At 47.1% G+C, this 19,478-nt stretch overlaps 1 protein-coding gene across 1 annotated transcript in view; it reads right to left on the bottom strand.

The window, feature by feature from the left end:
• The window catches only part of NUP133 (nucleoporin 133), a 942,256-nt gene that overhangs the window by 818,878 nt on the left and 103,900 nt on the right, over positions 1–19,478 (bottom strand). The window contains exon 4 of the mRNA XM_069234985.1: positions 120–227. Within this exon, the coding sequence (XP_069091086.1) occupies positions 120–227 (108 nt within the window). The remainder of the gene's footprint in view (positions 1–119; positions 228–19,478) is intronic.

Here is a 19,478-nt window from a genome sequence, read left to right as displayed (position 1 = left end):
AACATGCTGTTTTTTCGGCAATTTGTTTTGAAGGCATTAGTGGCCATCTTTAAGAAAGATATATGTTCTAGACTAATATTATTTGTCGTGTGGACATATTTAACAGTCACAGGACTCACCTGCGTAGATGAAGTTTCCGCTGAGGCAGAATGGCATGAAATGGACACCAAATCAGCACTTCCTGGGAATTCACTTGGGGGTAACTGCAGTTCTTTGCACACCATTAGCTAAATACAGAATGCAGAACAAGGAGTTATAAACAGAACTTGCATTTTCTGCCAACAAGGTAGAAAACACAACATAGAAATGTGGAAATTTACATCACACTTCATTCTGAGATTCTTTATGGTTCTTCAACGTACACTGCATATCTTTGGATTTTAAGCAAAATATTAAGCTGAGGTACACAACTGTGGTTTTCTGGAAATGTTCCAGCAAAGACTGAGCTATCCAGGAGTCTACAAAGATATTAAGTGTATAGAAAATACAAGAGACCAGTTATGAAATTTTAACTTTAAAATGAAAAACAAATACTAGTATATGTTTAATTTGCAACATTAATTCTCTGCATCATACAGTAAATTTTAGTCTCTCTCAAACCTGCCTCCGGTAATCACACCCAGGACCGCTTCTGCGAAATCCATCCCCTGGACTAACTGGATTTCGGCGCACTTGGGAAGGGGAGGGGGGGGCGAGTGGTGGTCAGGCCTACTGGAGGCTTGAAGCACAATAGGGACACTGCTTGAGGGGGCGCCGATTGTGCACTTGGCAGAGACCTGTGAGACGCTCCCCATAAACGCCCCCCCCCAACTATAGTGTGGATTCTGGATCTTTTATATGTAGTTAATGCTCTTGTGGAGAAATTCTTTACCCATTTAAGACACATTTATACCTGGGGAAACGCCATCTTCCTATTTCCCCTCCCTCTGTCCGGTTGTTTCAGATTTGTGCACACACTGTTGTGTTACGAACGGGACCCAATGCTACTAATGGGGCCTTTTGAACACAGCTCTCCCACAGGTCAAGTTCCCCTTCTTGTTGTGCTTCCCATCAGAAAGTTTGTGGACAGAAGCACGAAAATAAATACCTGCCGCCTGGGAAATTTCCACTGCTCCAGGATGGCACTGACCCCCTCTGCAACACTTTGCAAAGCGCTGCAGTAACAGGATGCGAAGTGAGACAGGAACACTGCTCTGACCACAGCACATTTCTGCGACTGAACCGGAATACTCCAGATTCATTCCAGCAGCGGTCCATACTCCTTACTCACTATGGAATGAACTCATACCTCCAGACTCAATCCTGATAAACTCCTGCTGCGATCGGAACTCCAAACCCACTACATTATCAACAACACACTTCCTTGGGAATCAGCCTACCAGGGCCACAATCTGGAGTGGGCCGATACTGCAGACTCATTCTGGATGCACTTCAACTGTGGATCAGTTCATAATACAACCTCGCTCCAGATTCAGCCCAGAAGTAATTCATATTCCAGAATAACTATGGCTGCAATGCAAACTCACTCTGAAACCTGTAAACCAAATTCACTGCAGCTTCAGGATGCCAGAGCCAGGTTAAACACTGCAGACCCTTCACTATTCCATCAGGGTCCTGGGTCTCTGAAGAGAGGCCTAATGTCATCATTCTTTAATTCATGCTTGGTGTACTGATGCATTGCACAAAACACAATTGAGGCAGGCATGCGCTCTGTGAATGGAGGCTTTGGGACTCTGTTTATATAAGTTGTTGAAGAAAAAGATGTCAAGTTGTTTTTAAGGGATAGTCATATAAAGGTACACTGTTCCAAAAGGGGGAAGTAACAAGAGGGATTCAAGGGGACCTAATCCAACAGGAGCAAGAACCCTCAAGCATCCCAGTGGATGACTAGCTTCATCATCGGGAAAGCTCCTTGACAGGCCGGCGCTGCAATGCCTGTCGGGCTCCCCAAAGGGGGCTATTGACCATGTTGCTCTTAGGTTGACTGGTCGAATCAAGTCAAATAGATGAGATACCTTATTCTAGGTACCTGAGCAGTATGGAGAGAAGGGAAAGATAAAATTGGTTATCCATCTGGAACACACATCAATTTTATCAGTATCAATTAGATGAAGACCAAGATTAAAACCAAGGTGAGAGTAAAAATTGAGTGATTATGCTAACCAACTCTCAACACTACAAACACGAGAGGACTGAACCTATTAGGGTGCCTCTTATTGTGGGGCTACATGTTTCGTGTCTAGTGGCCCAGCCGGATCCATTGGCACTTCATCAGGACCATAACAAAAGAAAACAAGTTCTCCAAAACAAACTTAAGAGTCCCGGATTAATAAGGTTACCCAGTGGCTACGTTATCGACAGGAATGCCTCTCAGTTATACGGACATCTTAAAAACTGAAAGATGGAGTCCCCCTGGGTCAAACTTCGATGTAATTTCAATTGTGTTCTTGGATAAAATCATGGCAGACCAACTCATTGACTTTGTTGCACGCGTGCACCAGCACAAGGGGCAAAAAAAAAGAAGGTATTATGTTAGTCTCCCAACTAGTTGATCCAAACCAGGCCTTTGTGTCTGGTTATATTGCCCCTACAAACAGGAGGGATCCCTTGGAGCAAGGCGAACTTACGCACCATGGTTCTGTATGACTGTCTTCTGTCCAGGAAGCATTCACCAGGGTCAATTTAGAGGAATTCCAATCGCATAGTCTTGATAAGACCATTACTAATGAGTCGAATCTCGAGGATGCTTCTCCCACAACCTATGGTATTGAAACAGACACTATTGGTTTATCCATAATGACTTGGAATCTAGCTGGCCTTGCTAGGAAACTGGGCAATATAGATTGGGTCACTTATATAAAGACCAAAGATGTGTGTCTCTTCCAAGAATCCTGGGTCGAGGGTCGAACTAGTATAGCTGGGTTCCTTTCCTTCAATATCCCTGCACAGCCATCAGAGAAAGCAACAAGTCGTGCAAAGGGGGTCTTTTAATCCTTCTAAACTCAAAACTTCAATGTGATTATAAGGTTTTAAAATTTGATTGTCCTGATCTGATGGGTTTATAAATTTCCTTCCAACAGAATTTTAATGGAACTCTTATTAATGTATATGCTCGATCTGTTTCACGTGGATCAGAATCACATATTTGAACTTTACTCTGATTTTCTAGATACTATACAAACTAACTCTTATTTAATCATTGCTGGGGATGTAAACTGCACCTTTGAACCCTCTGTGTTTTTCAGTGACCTAACCGTGGAGGAGGACGAACTATGTGGGATTGCACAATTGAATGGTGACATCCCTTGCCCACGTTCTTGAGTTGCAGTTCAGCTAGCCTCACTATGCTTAAAGTTTGGCCTCAGGGCTTGTAATGGTGTCGCACTCCTTCTGATTTAAACCTTGCACCTACATTCCAACGAGGTTCTCTGACTAGTGTTATCGGTTATTTCCTAGTGGATGTGCGACTTTGGCCGTTACTGAGAGATATGAGGGTAAATTCCAGGTGTGAGAGCGACCACTTTCCCCTGTTACTCACCCTTTCTGGGAACATTTTTGGTAGAACCTTGAACACGCAATTCACAATGGTCCCTCCCCCTATTTTGAATAATGTTTACACGAAGGTAGGGTGGCTAAAAGTGTTGTCGAATCCCTATTTGTTTCGCGAGATCTACCAAATATTTACTGATAATTTGTCAGATTATGAAGATCACGATCCTAAGGCTATTCCACTTCTTGGTATTCATGAAAACATGATTGAAGTTTGACAAAGTGTTTTTTATAAAAAAAAAAAAAAAACTTATGGTAAGCCCACGATGTGGGGTTTCGACTAACAATAGATGGTTCAACGATTCATGTATGAGGGCCAAGTCTGGCCGCAAAAAGGCCATTAAGGATGGGACCCCGGGGGCGATCCAACAAGCCAGATGTCTGTATAAGAAGACAATTTTACAATCAAAGAAATCCTGGGAAGACTATTTGGCAGGAGCTGTTGGATGCCACAAAACAAATAATAACACGCTCTTCTGGGAATTGTTGACTAAATGTGAGAAAGGGGGCAGGTCTAACCTAAGGAATCATATCCAACCTGAAAGTTGGGTGGAGCACTTCTATGAGGAAATTACCACTCCAGGGGCTCCTGATAGTAACATCGTGGGATTAGATCCTCACTTTGCCAAATGCTAACCTTGCTATTTCTTCCCCCAACGGGAGTCTATATGATCACGAGGGACACATTTGGTTCTCCCTAGAAGAAACTGCCGACGCTATCAACTCCTTGAAACCTGGTAAAGCCCCAGGACCAGATAAAATCCCAGGCAATCTTTATAGATCCGAGCCATCTATATAGAACTGGTACATCAACTTATTGTCGAATAAAATTACAGAGGGATGACAGATTCCTGGGTCGTGGAAGGGTGCCGAAATTATCCCCATCTACAAAAAGGGTAACGCAAATCTCCCATCCAACTATAGACCGATTAGTCTAATTGACAACCTGCAAAAAACTTCGCCAAACAGCTCCTAGGTAGACTATCGAGCTGGGTCATGGAACAGCAGATTCTTTCTCTGCTACAGGCGGGGTTCCGGCCTAGACCAGCCCTTTAGGTTGGGGGGTGCTACATTGGAAATATGTAGTCCTGGCAAAGCAAACCTTATAAGTTGCCTTTGTTGATTTGCGATCTGCCTTTGATTTGGTCCCAAGAGAAAAGCTGTGGGCGCTACACAAAATAGGTATACCAGCTAATATAACCTACCTATTGAAACGCATGCATGAAAAAACATACACGCAAGTGAGATAGGCAACCAAGGTGAGTTGACCAATAAATTCCCCATTAAAAGGGGGGGTCCGTCAGGGTTGTGTTTTAGCACCACTCCTGTTCTCCTTATTTATTAATGAGGTGGTGCAAGAACTAAGGGCATGTCAGAATGATGCTCCTACTTTAGTCGATCAGAAAATTCCTATTCTCCTTTTTGTGGACGACTCCCTACTCATCTCAAAAACCCCTATGGGTTTACAAATCCTTGTGGACAATTTTTATCTATTTTGTCGGAATTCTGGTCTAGAGTTGAACTTGAAGAAAACTAAATTGATGGTGCTCCACTCTGGTTCTCAGAAGAAATGCACTATAAGGTTAGATGGTGTTATTTTGGATCAGGTTAGCTCCATCGATTACCTGGGTGTGAGGCTTACAGATTCACTCCATTAGGAGGAACATGTTAGCAAGAGTGCTGGGCTCTTGCAACATCGGGCAGCATCCATACTGTGCCTTTATAGGAGCACGATGGCCAAAGCTGTATCTCCAGCAATAAAGATTTATGTGGCCAAGGCGCAGGGCGCTGCTGCCTATGGTGCAGAGATCTGGGGCATCTCTGATAGTAGTAGAATAACCAATATCAAGAATAGCTTCGCAAAGGCCTTATGTGCATGTCCCATTAGCACCCCATTAATCCCCTTGTTTCTAGATTTAGGGCTAAAACAAATGACCGACTTAATTATTTTACGACCTCTGTTGTATTGGGTGAGGCTATGGATAGTCCCCGAATTGGTTGTACATAAGTCCTCACTTTTAGAATTGTTAAAATGTTCTAATTCCACCTCCATCCCATGGATTAAACACGTATCTAGCTGGTTTTTTACATTGGGATTGAGAGACTTATGGGAGAACCCCCATCAACCTGAGAAGTCCCATGTAAAAGTATTGAAGGGTACTTACTGGTCCTATATAGAGAACAATTAAATTTCTCACAAATTCAATGGTCGTTTAACTAATCTTTTTACTGATTTTAAATGGTACCCATGAACCATACCTAGATATAACACCTGACCTACTAGGCAAAGGACTGTATGCCAGATTCCGTTTTGGGACACTACCATTGATGACCCTGACGAGCAGATGGGGATCCAATACCACTTCTGATATTTACCCTGTGTGTGGCAATTCCCCAGAAACAGTAGAACACTTCATGTTTTTTTTCTTCAGCTTACCTAGCCCCAAGGTCTAAATGGATCTGTAAAATCTGCCGGGAATTGAAGATAAGGAAATGTGCCTTAGCTCGGAGGATCTTAAAAAGTCACAATTCAAATGTGTTATTTATGCAGCAAGCACGTATTTAGTTGCGGCATGGCGTATACGTAATTTTTATATAAACAATGATCTTAACTGATTTTTAAGTTTGGGTAATCAGGGATTTTATTTTATTTTTAAGATTTTGGCTCATGGTAGATTTGTATTGTTTTTATTCATGATGATAATTTATCTTTGTATTGTAATGCTTTGATGGTCTGCTGGCTGAATAAAGCTTATTGATTGACATATTAAAACAGTAAATTGAGCTTACCATCCCCAGATTCAAGAGTGAGCTCCTTGAGAATCACATGTCAGGAATTGGAACTGACGCTGTATATGTATGATAGTCAAAGATTTTATGTCGTGAAACAACTAATCATGGGAATACCATTAAGACATAATTAAACAGCCGGGAATTGCTTGCTTAACTGATAGAAATCAAGAGATCGATTCATGAAAGTTAATGGTGTCTAAACAAGCATCATCCTGCAATGCACAGTATATCTGCTATGAAATACAATAAATATTTCATTAAACATTAGTATAGAGGTTAGATACCAAAGACCACTTGTATGTGTTATAATTACTTAAAGACATGTGACTAATACCAAATGGAACCAACCTCAACATATGTAGAAGGAGAAAAACAAGGATGCATATCATAATTGTCAAAAAAGTTCTGATTTCCACACATGCCGACACTGGCGCTTCAATATAATGTGTTGCTAGGTTGACGGGTATTAATGGTGTACTCAAAACCTAGATCCATACAGTAACACAGGCTTATGCCCATGGCTCTAAAAGGAAGCCTTTTACTTTTTTGACAATTATGATATGCATCCTTGTTTTTCTCCTTCTACATATGTTGAGGTTGGTTCCATTTGGTATTAGTCACATGTCTTTAAGTAATTATAACACATACAAGTGGTCTTTGGTATCTAACCTCTATACTAATGTAGGACACATTTATTGTATTTCAGAGCAGATATACTGTGCATTGCAGGACGATGCTTGTTTAGACACCCTTAACTTTCATGAATCGATCTTTTGATTTCTATCAGTTAAGCAAGCAATTCTCGGCTGTTTAATTATGTCTTAATGGTATTCCCATGATTAGTTGTTTCACGACATAAAATCTTACATATACAGCGTCAGTTCCAGACATGTGATTCTCAAGGAGCTCACTCTTGAATCTGGGGATGGTAAGCTCAATTTACTGTTTTAATATGTGATTTGGCACCAATCACTGATTTTCACAAGTGCACATTGATCAGTTTATTTTGGGCACTACCTCTATATGTATTTTTTCTTCTTTTTTAGGGCGACCTCCTTTTTTTGACATAGCCAGTTGTACTTAAAGTGACAGCTCTGTGGTTTTTCAACTCCCGCACTTTGGTATTTTCTAATTTATGTTTTGGAGAAGTTGTTTACTTTTGTTATGGTCCTGATGAAGCGTCAATGGATCCGGCTGGGCCACTAGACGCAAAACATGTAGACCCACAATAAGAGGCACCCCAATAGGTTCAGTCCTCTCGTGTTTGTAGCGTTCAGAGTTAGTGAGCATAATCACTCAATTTTTACTCTCACCTTGGTTTTAATCTTGGTCTCCATCTAATTGATACTGATTAAATTGATGTGTGTTCCAGATGGATAACCAATTTTATCTTTCCCTTCTCTCCATACTGCTCAGGTACCTAGAATAAGGTATTTCATCTATTTGACTTGATTCCACCAGTCAACTTCAGAGCAAAACAGTCAAGAGACCCCTTCGGGGAGCCTGACAGGCATTGCAGCGCCGGCCTGTCGAGGAGCTTTCCCGATGATGAAGCTAGTCATCCACTGGGATGCTTGAGGGTTCTTGCTCCTGTAGGATTAGGTCCCCTTGAATCCCTCTTATTACTTCCCCCCTTTTGGAACAGTGTACCTTTATATGACTATTAGTATTGGGAAACCGTACACTGGACCACTAATCTCCCGGTCCCTCCTTCTTTGAATTAGTTTTTAAGAGATAGCCAGTTTGTTTGGATTGGTGTCAATACTGTGGCTTGGTGCTGGAACTATCACCCTATTAAGTTTTGGTAAGCAGAAAATCACGACTGTTCAGAACACATCAACTTTAGGCTACCTTCAATGATCGAGTGAAATGAGGTATATGCTTTAGGAAGGATTTCCAGATGGTTGGTGCTACTGTGAGGTCAGTAGATATGTGGACATTAAGTGATATATTGCATTAGCCTCATAGTTGAGTGACTGTCACAGCCCTTACCATAAAAAAACAAGAGGCTATCAGGACGTCTACCAAATTCCCTTCAGCTAATTCCACATCCAAGTACAATAATATAGCACACTACGCCAAAGATTCACTTGTAGACCCGCCTAATGCAGAGTAAATGGTTGGGCGTGGTGAAGATCGAATCACTTGTGAACTCCTGGATATATTGTTACCAAATGAGCAGTGGCACAGCATGGGTGCAGATGTCCTGGTGCAAGCAAGGAAAACAGAGATCTAACCATTGTTGGGTAGTGAAAAACACCCACAATCAGGGTGCAGCGATATTCCCCCATGGTTCTGATGCCAGTGCAGTTGCTGCACCATTGACAGCTATGTTGCAGAGAATGAGGCTGTCTAAGTGGAGGAAGAATCACTTGTTAATATTATATTTATTTAGCATATAAAGAGGTATTCAACTACCAACACTGCAAAAAACAAAACATCTCATGTGAAACAATGGTTATATTACCTAACCCTCATATGACATCTATTGTGCACCCCACAATACATGTTGAGCCTCTATCCCATCTGGCAACATTATGGGCTACCAAAACACGGACTTTAAAGTCGCACTGTAAATCAAACAGCATAGTTTCACAGATTGGACGGCACTGGCCTCCCTCTTATGCTCTAACTAAAATCTCCATTAGTGAGCACTTTAGAAATGTAATGTATACTCTTTTGCCATAATTCTGTTCCTGCTCAGAGACCATGTTTTTTAGAAAGGACATAAAAGGTGAACCCTGACGCAGCGAAAACGAAAATTGAGTTATAAAATACCTAAATGTCATTTCTTTCAAAAAGAGAGACAGCTTTCCAATATGCCACTGTTCTATTGGTACTTTGAAAAATGCGAAGTCAATTAGACTGATGAACTCTTAGTCTCATCTGAAAGGCATTTCTACTTATCATAGACCTTATAAATGCTTCAGGTGGTCTCTGGTTTAAATTATTAGATCTGATCCCCTAGTTACTGGGATGGAAATTGGCATCCAGGAACATACACCTTCTCTTTTTACGCTGATGTGCTGGTGGCACTGTCGAATTATAGGAGCTCCATTCCCTGCACTACAGAGTAACCGTGACACATTCAGTCAGGTGTCTAGCTCCAAAATAAACACACAGAAATCACAGATACTGAACCTTAACACACAGCAAGACACTTTGGATTCTTAGCAGAGCCTCTTCCTGCATACATGGTCCAATCCTGAGGGATCAATATTTGTTGTCCCACCAACAGAACAGCCTCCTAGAAATCTGCAGACTTACTAATAACGACCTGAAAGGAATTGCAAACTTAGCAAGTAGACCGACTGCCCTGGCTAGGCTGGGCGACGTTGGTTAAAATGACGCTTCAACCCAAAATGCTTTATGTGATGCAAATTCCTGGCCCTCCAGCCATGAGCACAACCGCCCCCGTCCCAACACCACATCCTCCCAGACTGATCAACAAACTCCAGTAATGAATAGAGGGTTTTGTATGGGAGAGTACAAAGCTCTGAATAGCAAAGAAGCACCCCAATCTACCTCTAAAGGAGTGACCTGTGTATACCTAACCTCACAAATTATTTCCAAGCAACACAAATCAGATATATCGTAGAATGGAATAGGTCGGTCTTAGACTAACATTGGTGTTTCATGGATCAACACATAGCAAGCTTTCCCTTTTGAAAAGGCCGTTTGCTGGCTAAGGAACAGGCAGTGGAGTGTATATTCGTCACTGGTCACTAGAACAACACCAAACACTTAAGACTGGGTGGCTCTTTCAAGGAGCCTCACTACTTTGCCCTCCTCGCTGATACAATTAATCAGCAATCTGGCGTTCTTCCTTGCCATAGCAACGGCTGCCTGCTTAGAGTGGCAGAATGCAAACTGCAAACCGGTAGGGGAATTTTACAATGCTGAAGACCTGCAATCTTTTCAACAACAGAAGGTGGACTTTGGATAGAACGTTTGGCACTGGGTAAACCATGCTTTAATTAAGCCCCACTCTAGCCAGCCACCCTCTTTGAAATATAGGGCATCTCAAAGCAGGACAATAAACACATTATCTGATATCTACAAATGTCTTGTGGCTGCAACACACCCCAGGAAGTCCTCAGCACAGAGGAGGTGGAACTGGAACGCACCCGCACTGAAGAGGAGTGGACTACCATATCCACTAGATCCCGCACCTCCACAGCCAGCAGTCGCAACGAAGAGAATGTGAAGTTACACAGGCCCAATTCGAGAGAACATGGGGACCTTATATCATCTCCTTGGCTCAGGAATTCAGGGAGCTCACTTGCCTAGGTACAGAAGAGTGCTAAGGGGGATTATATGTAAGATAAAACAAACAGGCGATCTGACTCGCATCATGCTTCTTACTTCGACGTGGCACAAACACACCTGCCTATTCACTCGTTTAATCTTGAAAACTATCACATCTTTTTGTGCAATGGCCTACAACCAATCCTTCCTGGGAGGGGGTAGCTTTTGGTTCTAAATGTTGGTTGTTATACTGCTTTGCTACAAAATATACTGCACCACACAGCATTGATTTGTGCCCAACTGGCTAGTGTTTGTAGGTGAGTATGTGGATAAATCAAATATAATAATAAATAGATGTAAGCATAAATGCTTCCAGTGAAGAGTTACGGTGGACCTTTAACTTAGAAAAACAAACAAATTTAGTAATTGCCTTAAATTTAAATATTTCATTCTAAGAAAAAAGGCCTTTAGTTTTTCCAAGGAAAGTTCTCATTGGCACCAAATAATTGCAAAAAAAAAATCTGCTTATTTTGCTTCTACTGCCCACTTTCTTTTGCGGTGTCCTGTGCTATCCTATTAGAATAGCCACATTCAACACATGTAATTAGAATGTTGTATACATGGATATAGTGGGAAGGTGGTTGTACTTGACGATTGCTTTGGACTGTGCCAGGGGTGTGTAATTTACTTGCATATCCATCAACTGCTGTCACTTCTTTTCACACCTTTGATGCACATTTTCAACATAAGCTACTCCCATTTTTCAGCATAATCTACTCCCACAGATGACAGGAGCCTGTGAAATAGTTCCTCACCTTCTAATATCTCTTAACAACTAACAAATACAGGGGGTCATTACAACATTGGCGGTATAAGGTGCTTACCGCTGTGCAGAAGACCGCCAATACACCGCCGCGGCAGACCACCACAGCTATTATGACACACATCACAGAATCCGCCGAAATTCAGACACCCACACAATACCGCCACACCAAAGGTCAGCAATAAACATGCAATCCTCCACCTCCACGCCCAAAAAAGAAACACGCCCATGCCATTATGACCCAAGAATCCACGCGGCGCTCTTTCAACCGCGGTATTCCATTGGCGGTACACACCGCTGCGCTCAAAATACACACACATATACAAAACACCGCCACATTAGACAATTACATATACACACACCTGATACACATACACACACCACTCCCACACTCCCAACACAATATAAAACACACACCCACATCACCCACAAACCCCTACGACCACAATTCACGAACGAAGGCCAGAGAGATAGCACAGAACAGACAACCCCATCACACAGAGGCACACAACACCATCACCCACGCAACATCCAAGCACAAAACACCACATACCACTACACTCACCACACTCAACACATACACCATTACACACACCACCCCATGTCACGCCAAAGACACCCCCGCTTCTCCGAGGAGGAGCTCAGGGTCATGGTGGAGGAAATCATCCGGGTAGAGCCACAGCTATTTGGCTCACAGGTACAGCACACATCAATAGCCAGGAAGATGGAGCTATGGCAAAGAATAGTGGACAGGGTCAACGCTGTGGGACAGCACCCAAGAAATAGGGAGGACATCAGGAAGAGGTGGAACGACCTACGGGGGAAGGTGCGTTCAACGGTATCCAGGCACCACATTGCGGTACAGCGGACTGGCGGCGGACCCCCACCTCCTCCCCCTCAACTAACAACATGGGAGGAGCAGGTCTTGGCTATTCTGCATCATGAGGGCCTCGCAGGAGTAGCTGAAGGAATGGACTCTGGTAAGTCAAATCTTCACTATCATATCCCCCACCCTACCTGCATGATATCACACACCCCCACCATCACACCCTCCCCTATCACCCCAAATCCTCACCTATCTACCCATGACACCAACCACCCATCCCAACCCAACCCCAAGACCTGAATGACATAACTAAGCATGGACCCCCATCACCAAAGCATGCCCACTGCACAGACCCAGAACACCCCCCAACCATCAGCACACAAGCCCCCCCACAGGAATGCCTGCACTGGGGTTCACGCACACCCAACCATTGCACACCATGAAACACACACATGCAATAATCATGTACTTATACCCCCGCAGGAACTCGAAGGAACGTCACCATACCAGAGGGTCCAGACAACACCACTCCACCCGCAGAAGAGGCCCACAGTGACGACAGCAGCTCTGCCCCACTGGATCTTGATGACCAGCCCGGACCATCGTGGGCCTCAGGACAGTCGGTTCCCCTTGCCCAGCCACAGCCCAACACAGAGCTTCCACCCTCTGGTAACACCAGCACAGCACCCACCCAGCGGGCCAAAACCTCCCTACCCAGGACAGGTCAATCAGCAGTGTGTCCACCACTACAGGGCATCCAGGCTAACCCAACAACAGGGACCTGGGGGCAGCGGTAGTGGGCAAACGGTCCAGGGGACGGAGGCACAGGAACATAGGGGAACTGGGAGGGCTGCTGTGCGACAGAGGGCGGACAGGCCAAGGGAACCCACTCTCCACGAGGCCCTCTCCTCCATCATGGGAGCATACCACCACTCCCAGGAGACGATGGCCATGGTCCTGGACAAGTTGCAGGAGACCCTGCGTCTGCAGGAGGAACAATATTTGGGGTTCAGGGAGGAGCTCAGGACCATCGGCTCCGCCCTGGGCACCATCGTAGGGGTGCAGACGGACATTCAAAAGACCTTGAGGGACACTGTGGCACTCCAAGGGGCCCCTGACACTAGCCAGGACTGCCCACCACATCCGCCGGCGCTAGTGGACAGGACGCCCCGCCACAGGACCACCACACCAGCACCACACCCCCTGCAGACTGACAACCACCACGCAAGCGGGCCCTGAGATCCAGGAACAGGACAGAGCAAGATGGCAAGACCCCCGCCAAGAAATAAGACCACACTGATTGTCCTCCCACTGTGTTACCCTGCCCAAATCGGAACTGCCCCAGCTCCACTTCCAATGCCCAGATGTGCAATGTACCTGTGAGACTAATAGACTGGACTCTGCCATGGACATTCCTCCACCATCACCCATCACCATTTTACAACCCGCCTTCATTTTTATGCACTTAAATAAACACCCTTGAAACACAAAAAAAAAAATGGAGTCAGTCTATGATTTGTAAATCTGTATTATCAATTACAGTTTCATAATGGGTTACCCATTGGAAGGCTAACATACCTATGTCACACATCACAAGCCCTTCAAGGATGCAAACAGTTGACAAGTAGGTTACCACATTTGTGAAACTGAAATGGAAGGGGACAACTCAGTTAACAAATAGTGAGTGAAATAGAGGTAGATGTGTGAAAGTTAATGTAATGGTAAAAAAGAAAATGTTCTCACCTGTGTGTCACTGGAAATATTGCTATATGACTGACTCCCTGTTGTCGTTTTCGTCTTCCTCAGCTTCATCCTCATCACTGTCCACAGGCTCCACAGCTGCTACAACACCGTCATCTGGGTCATCCTCCTGCAGAAAAGGCACCTGGCGTCGCAATGCCAAGTTATGGAGCATGGAACAGGCGATGATGATGTCGCACACCTTCTTCGGTGAGTAGAATAGGGATCTATTGGAGGCACCTGAACCTGGCCTTAAGAAGGCCGAAGGTGCGCTCGATAACCCTCCTAATCTGCCCATGGGCCTCATTGTACCGTTCCTCTGCCCTGGTCCTGGGATTCCTCACTGGGGTCAATAGCCAGGAAAGGTTGGGGTAACCAGAGTCCCCCAATAGCCATACACGGTGCCTCTGGAGTTCACCCATCATATCAGGGATGCTGCTATTCCGCAGGATGTAGGCATCATGCACAGAGCCAGGGAACATAGTATTTACCTGCGAGATGTACTCGTCTGCCAAACAGACCTTCTGGACATTCATCAAATGATAACTCTTCCTGTTCCTGTACACCTGTTCACTCCTGCGGGGGGGACCAGAGCTACATGGGTCCCATCAATGGCACCTATGACGTTGGGGATATGTCCAAGGTCATAGAAGTCACCTTTCACTGTAGGCAAATCCTCCACCTGAGGGAAAATGATGTATCTCCTTACGTGTTTCAGCAGGGCAGCTAACACTCTGGACAACACGTTGGAAAACATAGGCTGGGACATCCCTGATGCCATGGCCACTGTTGTCTGAAATGACCCACTTGCAAGGAAATGGAGCACTGACAGCACCTGCACGTCAGGGGGGATTCCAGTCGGGTGGCGGATTGGTGACATCAGGTCTGGCTCCAACTGGATACACAGTTCCTGGATTGTGGCACGGTCAAACCTGTAGGTCACGATTAAATGTAGCTCCTCCATTGTCAATAGGTCCACCAGCGGTCGGTACACCGGCAGATTCCGCCATCTTCTCATATGTCCCAGCTGACGGTGCCTACGAAGGACAACAGCGAAGAAACAGTCACTATTCCTCCAGGTATGTACCCACAGTCACACACAAGAGTACACCAGACAATAAACCCTTCCTGTATGTGTGTTGAGTGTAGGCCTCAGTATGTGTGACGCAGTTGAAAATTAATCCATGTGGGCACCTGAAATGGCGGCTGCCTGACCTCTAAAGTGGGACAATGGGATTGTGGGGTAACAGCGCTGGCTTGCACAAAGTCGCGGTATGCGGTCGTAGAGCGCGGCGCAATGCTGCATTGGTTAACAATGGACCCTATGGGTCCCAGGAGCTAATGACCAGATGCACCCCTCCGCGGACATCACTGCCGCGGACGTCACCGCCATTTTCTATCTGTTCAATCACTAGATACCTGACCTTTGACAGGAGAGGACCTACACTGCTAGTGCTGCTGTGACCTCGGTCTGGAAGCGACGATGGCTGCTGCGTCTGGGGAAAGGGCCCTTGCCTTCACTGCACAGGAGATGGAGAAACTTGTGGATGGGGTCCTCCCCCAGTATACGCTACTCTACGGTCCTCCAGACCAACAGGTTAGTACACAGGAAGCACGTTGTAGGGGCTAGGCCTGGGTGGACAGGGCTGGGTGGAAGAGGGAAGGGGGCAGAAGTCATACTACAGTAAAGCATGGGAATAAATGGGCCACATGGTCAGAGTATGGAGGGGGCCACACACATTGATGGTGCAATTGGTAATGACTGTTCCTCTTCCCTTGTGCATGTCATGTAGGTCAGCGCCCACAAGAAGAGGGACATTTGGCGTGCCATCGCCAAGGAGGTCCGGACCCTGGGGGCCCACCAGAGACGGGGCACCCACTGCCGGAAGAGATGGGAGGACATTCGCCGCTGCAGCAAGAAGACGGCGGAGGCTCATCTGGGGATGGCCTCCCAGCGTGGGAGGGGTGCCCGTCGTACCATGACCCCCCCCCTGATGTTCCAGATCCTGGCAGTGGCCTACCCGGAGTTGGATGGGTGCTTAAGGACATCACAGCAGACACAAGGGGGTGAGTACAACCTCATTCTGCGGACTTTGCGTGCAGTGGAGGTGTCTGGGTGGGGGAGGTGGGCTGTGGGTGTCCGTAGGCCAGGGCGAGTTAGTTAGGCAAGGCCCCTCCGTAATGCAGGCCATGTGGCACTGTACCCCACCTCAGAAAATTAGCAAGTTGAGGTATAGTTGCCCCTGTGGCATCCATGTGGGCAGATTTCCACCATTGCCATGTAGGCCATATCCATGAAATTGCATGTGCAGAGGGCAGGAGCGCGGCGTTGTGCATGGGGCTGCTGCGTCTGTCTTGTCCGCCAACGGAAGCGGTATGCCATGCACTAAAACTCTTTCTTCTGTCTCCCCCCCTTTTCCTGCTCTCCCTGTCCTTTTGTACATCAGCATCAACAGGCGGACACCGGAGCAAGAGGGAGCTGCATCCCACATGGCCATGGAGGGCCACACCACAGACTCTGAATACACCAGTGGGACTGAGGGCGAGGGGAGCTTCACATCGGCCACCGGATCACCAACCAGCAACACAGACTCGTCCGCCAATGTGAGCTCCCCTGTGGTGGCGGCACCATCTGTGCGCACCACTACTACAGGTACAGCTGCCACCCCCCCCTACCAGCACCGCCCTCCCAGCAGCCCCTCAGCGTTCGCCCCGTGCCCGCTCACCCAGGAGGGTGGGCATCACCTTCGCCCCAGGCACCTCAGGCCCTGCCCCAGTCACCCCTGCTGCCCTCAGTGAGGAGGCCATTGACCTCCTCAGGTCACTCACTGTTGGGCAGTCTACCATTGTGAATGCCATCCAGGGTGTAGAAAGGGCGTTGCAACACGGTAATGCATTCCTGGAGGGAATTCATTCTGGTCAGGCTGCCCTTCAGCGAACCCTGCAATCTCTGGCCTCAGCACTGATGGCAGCAATTGTCCCTGTGTCCAGCCTCCCCCCTCCAACTTCCTCCACCCAGACCCAATCCCCTGTATCCCAGCACATCCCAAGCACACCTACAGACCAGCATGCACACAAGTAGCTCAAGCAAACATAGGCACCACACACACCACAGGCACTCACACAAGCATCACACCCATACAGACGCAGCAACATCCACTGTCTCCACTGTGTCCCCCCCCTTCCTCCTCTTCTCCCTCCTCCCTCCCAGTCTCGTCAACACACACACCTGCATGCACCACATCTACAGGCACTAGGACTCGCACCAGGACACCCAGCACCACACGCCACTCACCACCTCCACTGCCATTTACACGTCCAGTGTGTCCTCTCCCAGTGTGTCTGTGACGCCCCCTCCCAAAGTACCCAAACGCCGGCAATCACTCACCCAACATCCATCCACCTCACGACAGCCTCCAGTACCTGCATCTGCACCCAAAACAGCTAAAGTGACACCTCCTACAACTACCTCCTCTTCCTCCACTCCCAGACCCCCTCCAGCTACCCATCCCAGTGTCCGTCAGAAACTGTCCCTCTGTCAAATTGACCTTTTTGCCCACACACCCCCCTCCAATTCATCAGTCCCGTCGTAGCGCCTCAGCCAAAAAGCCTCCAGTACCAGTGGTGCGTGTTCCAGGTTTTTGGAGTGCACTGGCCACCAGGGCAGGCAGTAGGACCCGGAGCCAAGGCACTGGCAGCCCACCCCCTGTAAAGGCTCCGAAATTGGAGAGTGGACGACGGGACCGTGTCAAGACTCCTGGTGGGACAACAAGTGAAATGGGATCGAAGGCGATTGGTGAGTCAGCTGTAACTCCAAAAAAGGTGGGGGAAGGTCCAGAGGAAGTCTGCCCAGCCTGTTGTGAGTGTCACGGTGGAGAAGTGCGCCATCATTTACGGCGGTCCAGACACAACCGCCAGCACCGTCGTCACTGGTCCAGAGACCACCGCCAGAGTCAGAGTCCAGGAGGGCACAAGTATCGTCACTGGTCCAGAGAGCACCGCCAGAGTCACAGCCCAGGAGGGCCCAAGTATCGTCACTGGTCCAGAGACCACCGCCAGAGTCACAGCCCCGCTGGGCAATGATGGAACGTCATGCCACACACCAATGTCCAGTGTGGAAATCGTCATGCCACACACCAATGTCCAGTGTGGAAATCGTCATGCCACACACCAATGTCCAGTGTGGAAATCGTCATGCCACACACCAATGTCCAGTGTGGAAATCGTCATGCCACACACCAATGTCCGTATCAGAACCGCCATGTCATAGCGCCGCTGAACAGTCCTGAACCACCATGTCAAAGCACCGCTGAACAGGGCAAAGACCGCCATGTCATAGCACCGCTGAAGAGGGCAAAGACCGCCATGGCAAAGCACTGATGAAGAGGGCAAAGACCGCCATGTCATAGCACCGCTGAAGAGGGCAATGCACCGGGTAGGAATGAATGGCCCACCACATCAGGCATCCTTATCCCATGTGCAACTGGGACAGTGGCAGGACACTACCTTTCACGGGGAGACTCATCCAGTCTGGGCACCAGTCACCCCCCAGTACCAGTATGGACCTGCATCAACTGGTGAGACTGTGGCTTTGCACTCCCCAGTATTGAACAGTGGGCAAACCACCCACTGTAGAGACTTGAGAGACTGTGGGTTTGCACTCCCCAGGATGCAACAGTGGGAAACCCACCCACTTGTGAGACTTGAGACTGTGGCTTTGCACTCCCCAGGATTGAACAGTGGGCAAACCACCCACTGTAGAGACTTGAGAGACTGTGGCTTTGCACTCCCCAGGATACATCAATGGGCATGGAGCCCCGTTGTGGATCTGGATTTGCATTCATGTGGCTGAGGTGCCGCCCCCCCCTTCCCTTCCCCCTGAGGTGCCTGTAGTGTTTCTATCTGATGCCCCGGCAGTGTTCTCTCCGATTTTGGTCACATATCTATTGTGGGCCTCGCCCATGCGTTTTTGGACTGTTTGTGCACGGACATTGTTGTGTACATATCTGTACTACTTCTCGGATTGTATATGTAAATAAGAGTGATTTTAGAATACATATATTTGAATATTTTTATATGACATGTATAGTGGCACATTACAAAGTTTGACCGAAATTCGCATTGTCTTTGCATTCTTCCGGGGGGGATTGTGGGTTGTTACTGTTCTGTTTGTGACTGCATCGGTGTGTATGTTGTAATATGCGAGGGTGGGGGTGTTTGGTGGGTGTCCCCCTAACTTTTGCCTCCCCACTCCCCGTGCCGTAGGTGCTGTACTCACCGGTATCTTCTGCGCCTACGTCGCGGTTGGTCGTGAAGGAGCAGAAAGACCAGGGCAGGTGGTATTTGGAGTTCCGGGTCCATAGAGTCGTCGTTCCTCGTGGGATGTGTAGAAGGTGAGCGTTTTCCCATAGCAAAAGCGGTTTCCGCCGTGTTTTTATCCACGGTGAATCCGCCCCGGAAAAGGTGGCGGATTGGCCTGTTGTGATACTGTGGGCGGTA

Source organism: Pleurodeles waltl, chromosome 5, assembly GCF_031143425.1.
Source record: "Pleurodeles waltl isolate 20211129_DDA chromosome 5, aPleWal1.hap1.20221129, whole genome shotgun sequence".
Taxonomy (NCBI): Eukaryota; Metazoa; Chordata; class Amphibia; order Caudata; family Salamandridae; genus Pleurodeles; species Pleurodeles waltl.
Note: the sequence above shows the minus strand (reverse complement) of the source record. Positions and strands in the feature narration are given on the sequence as shown.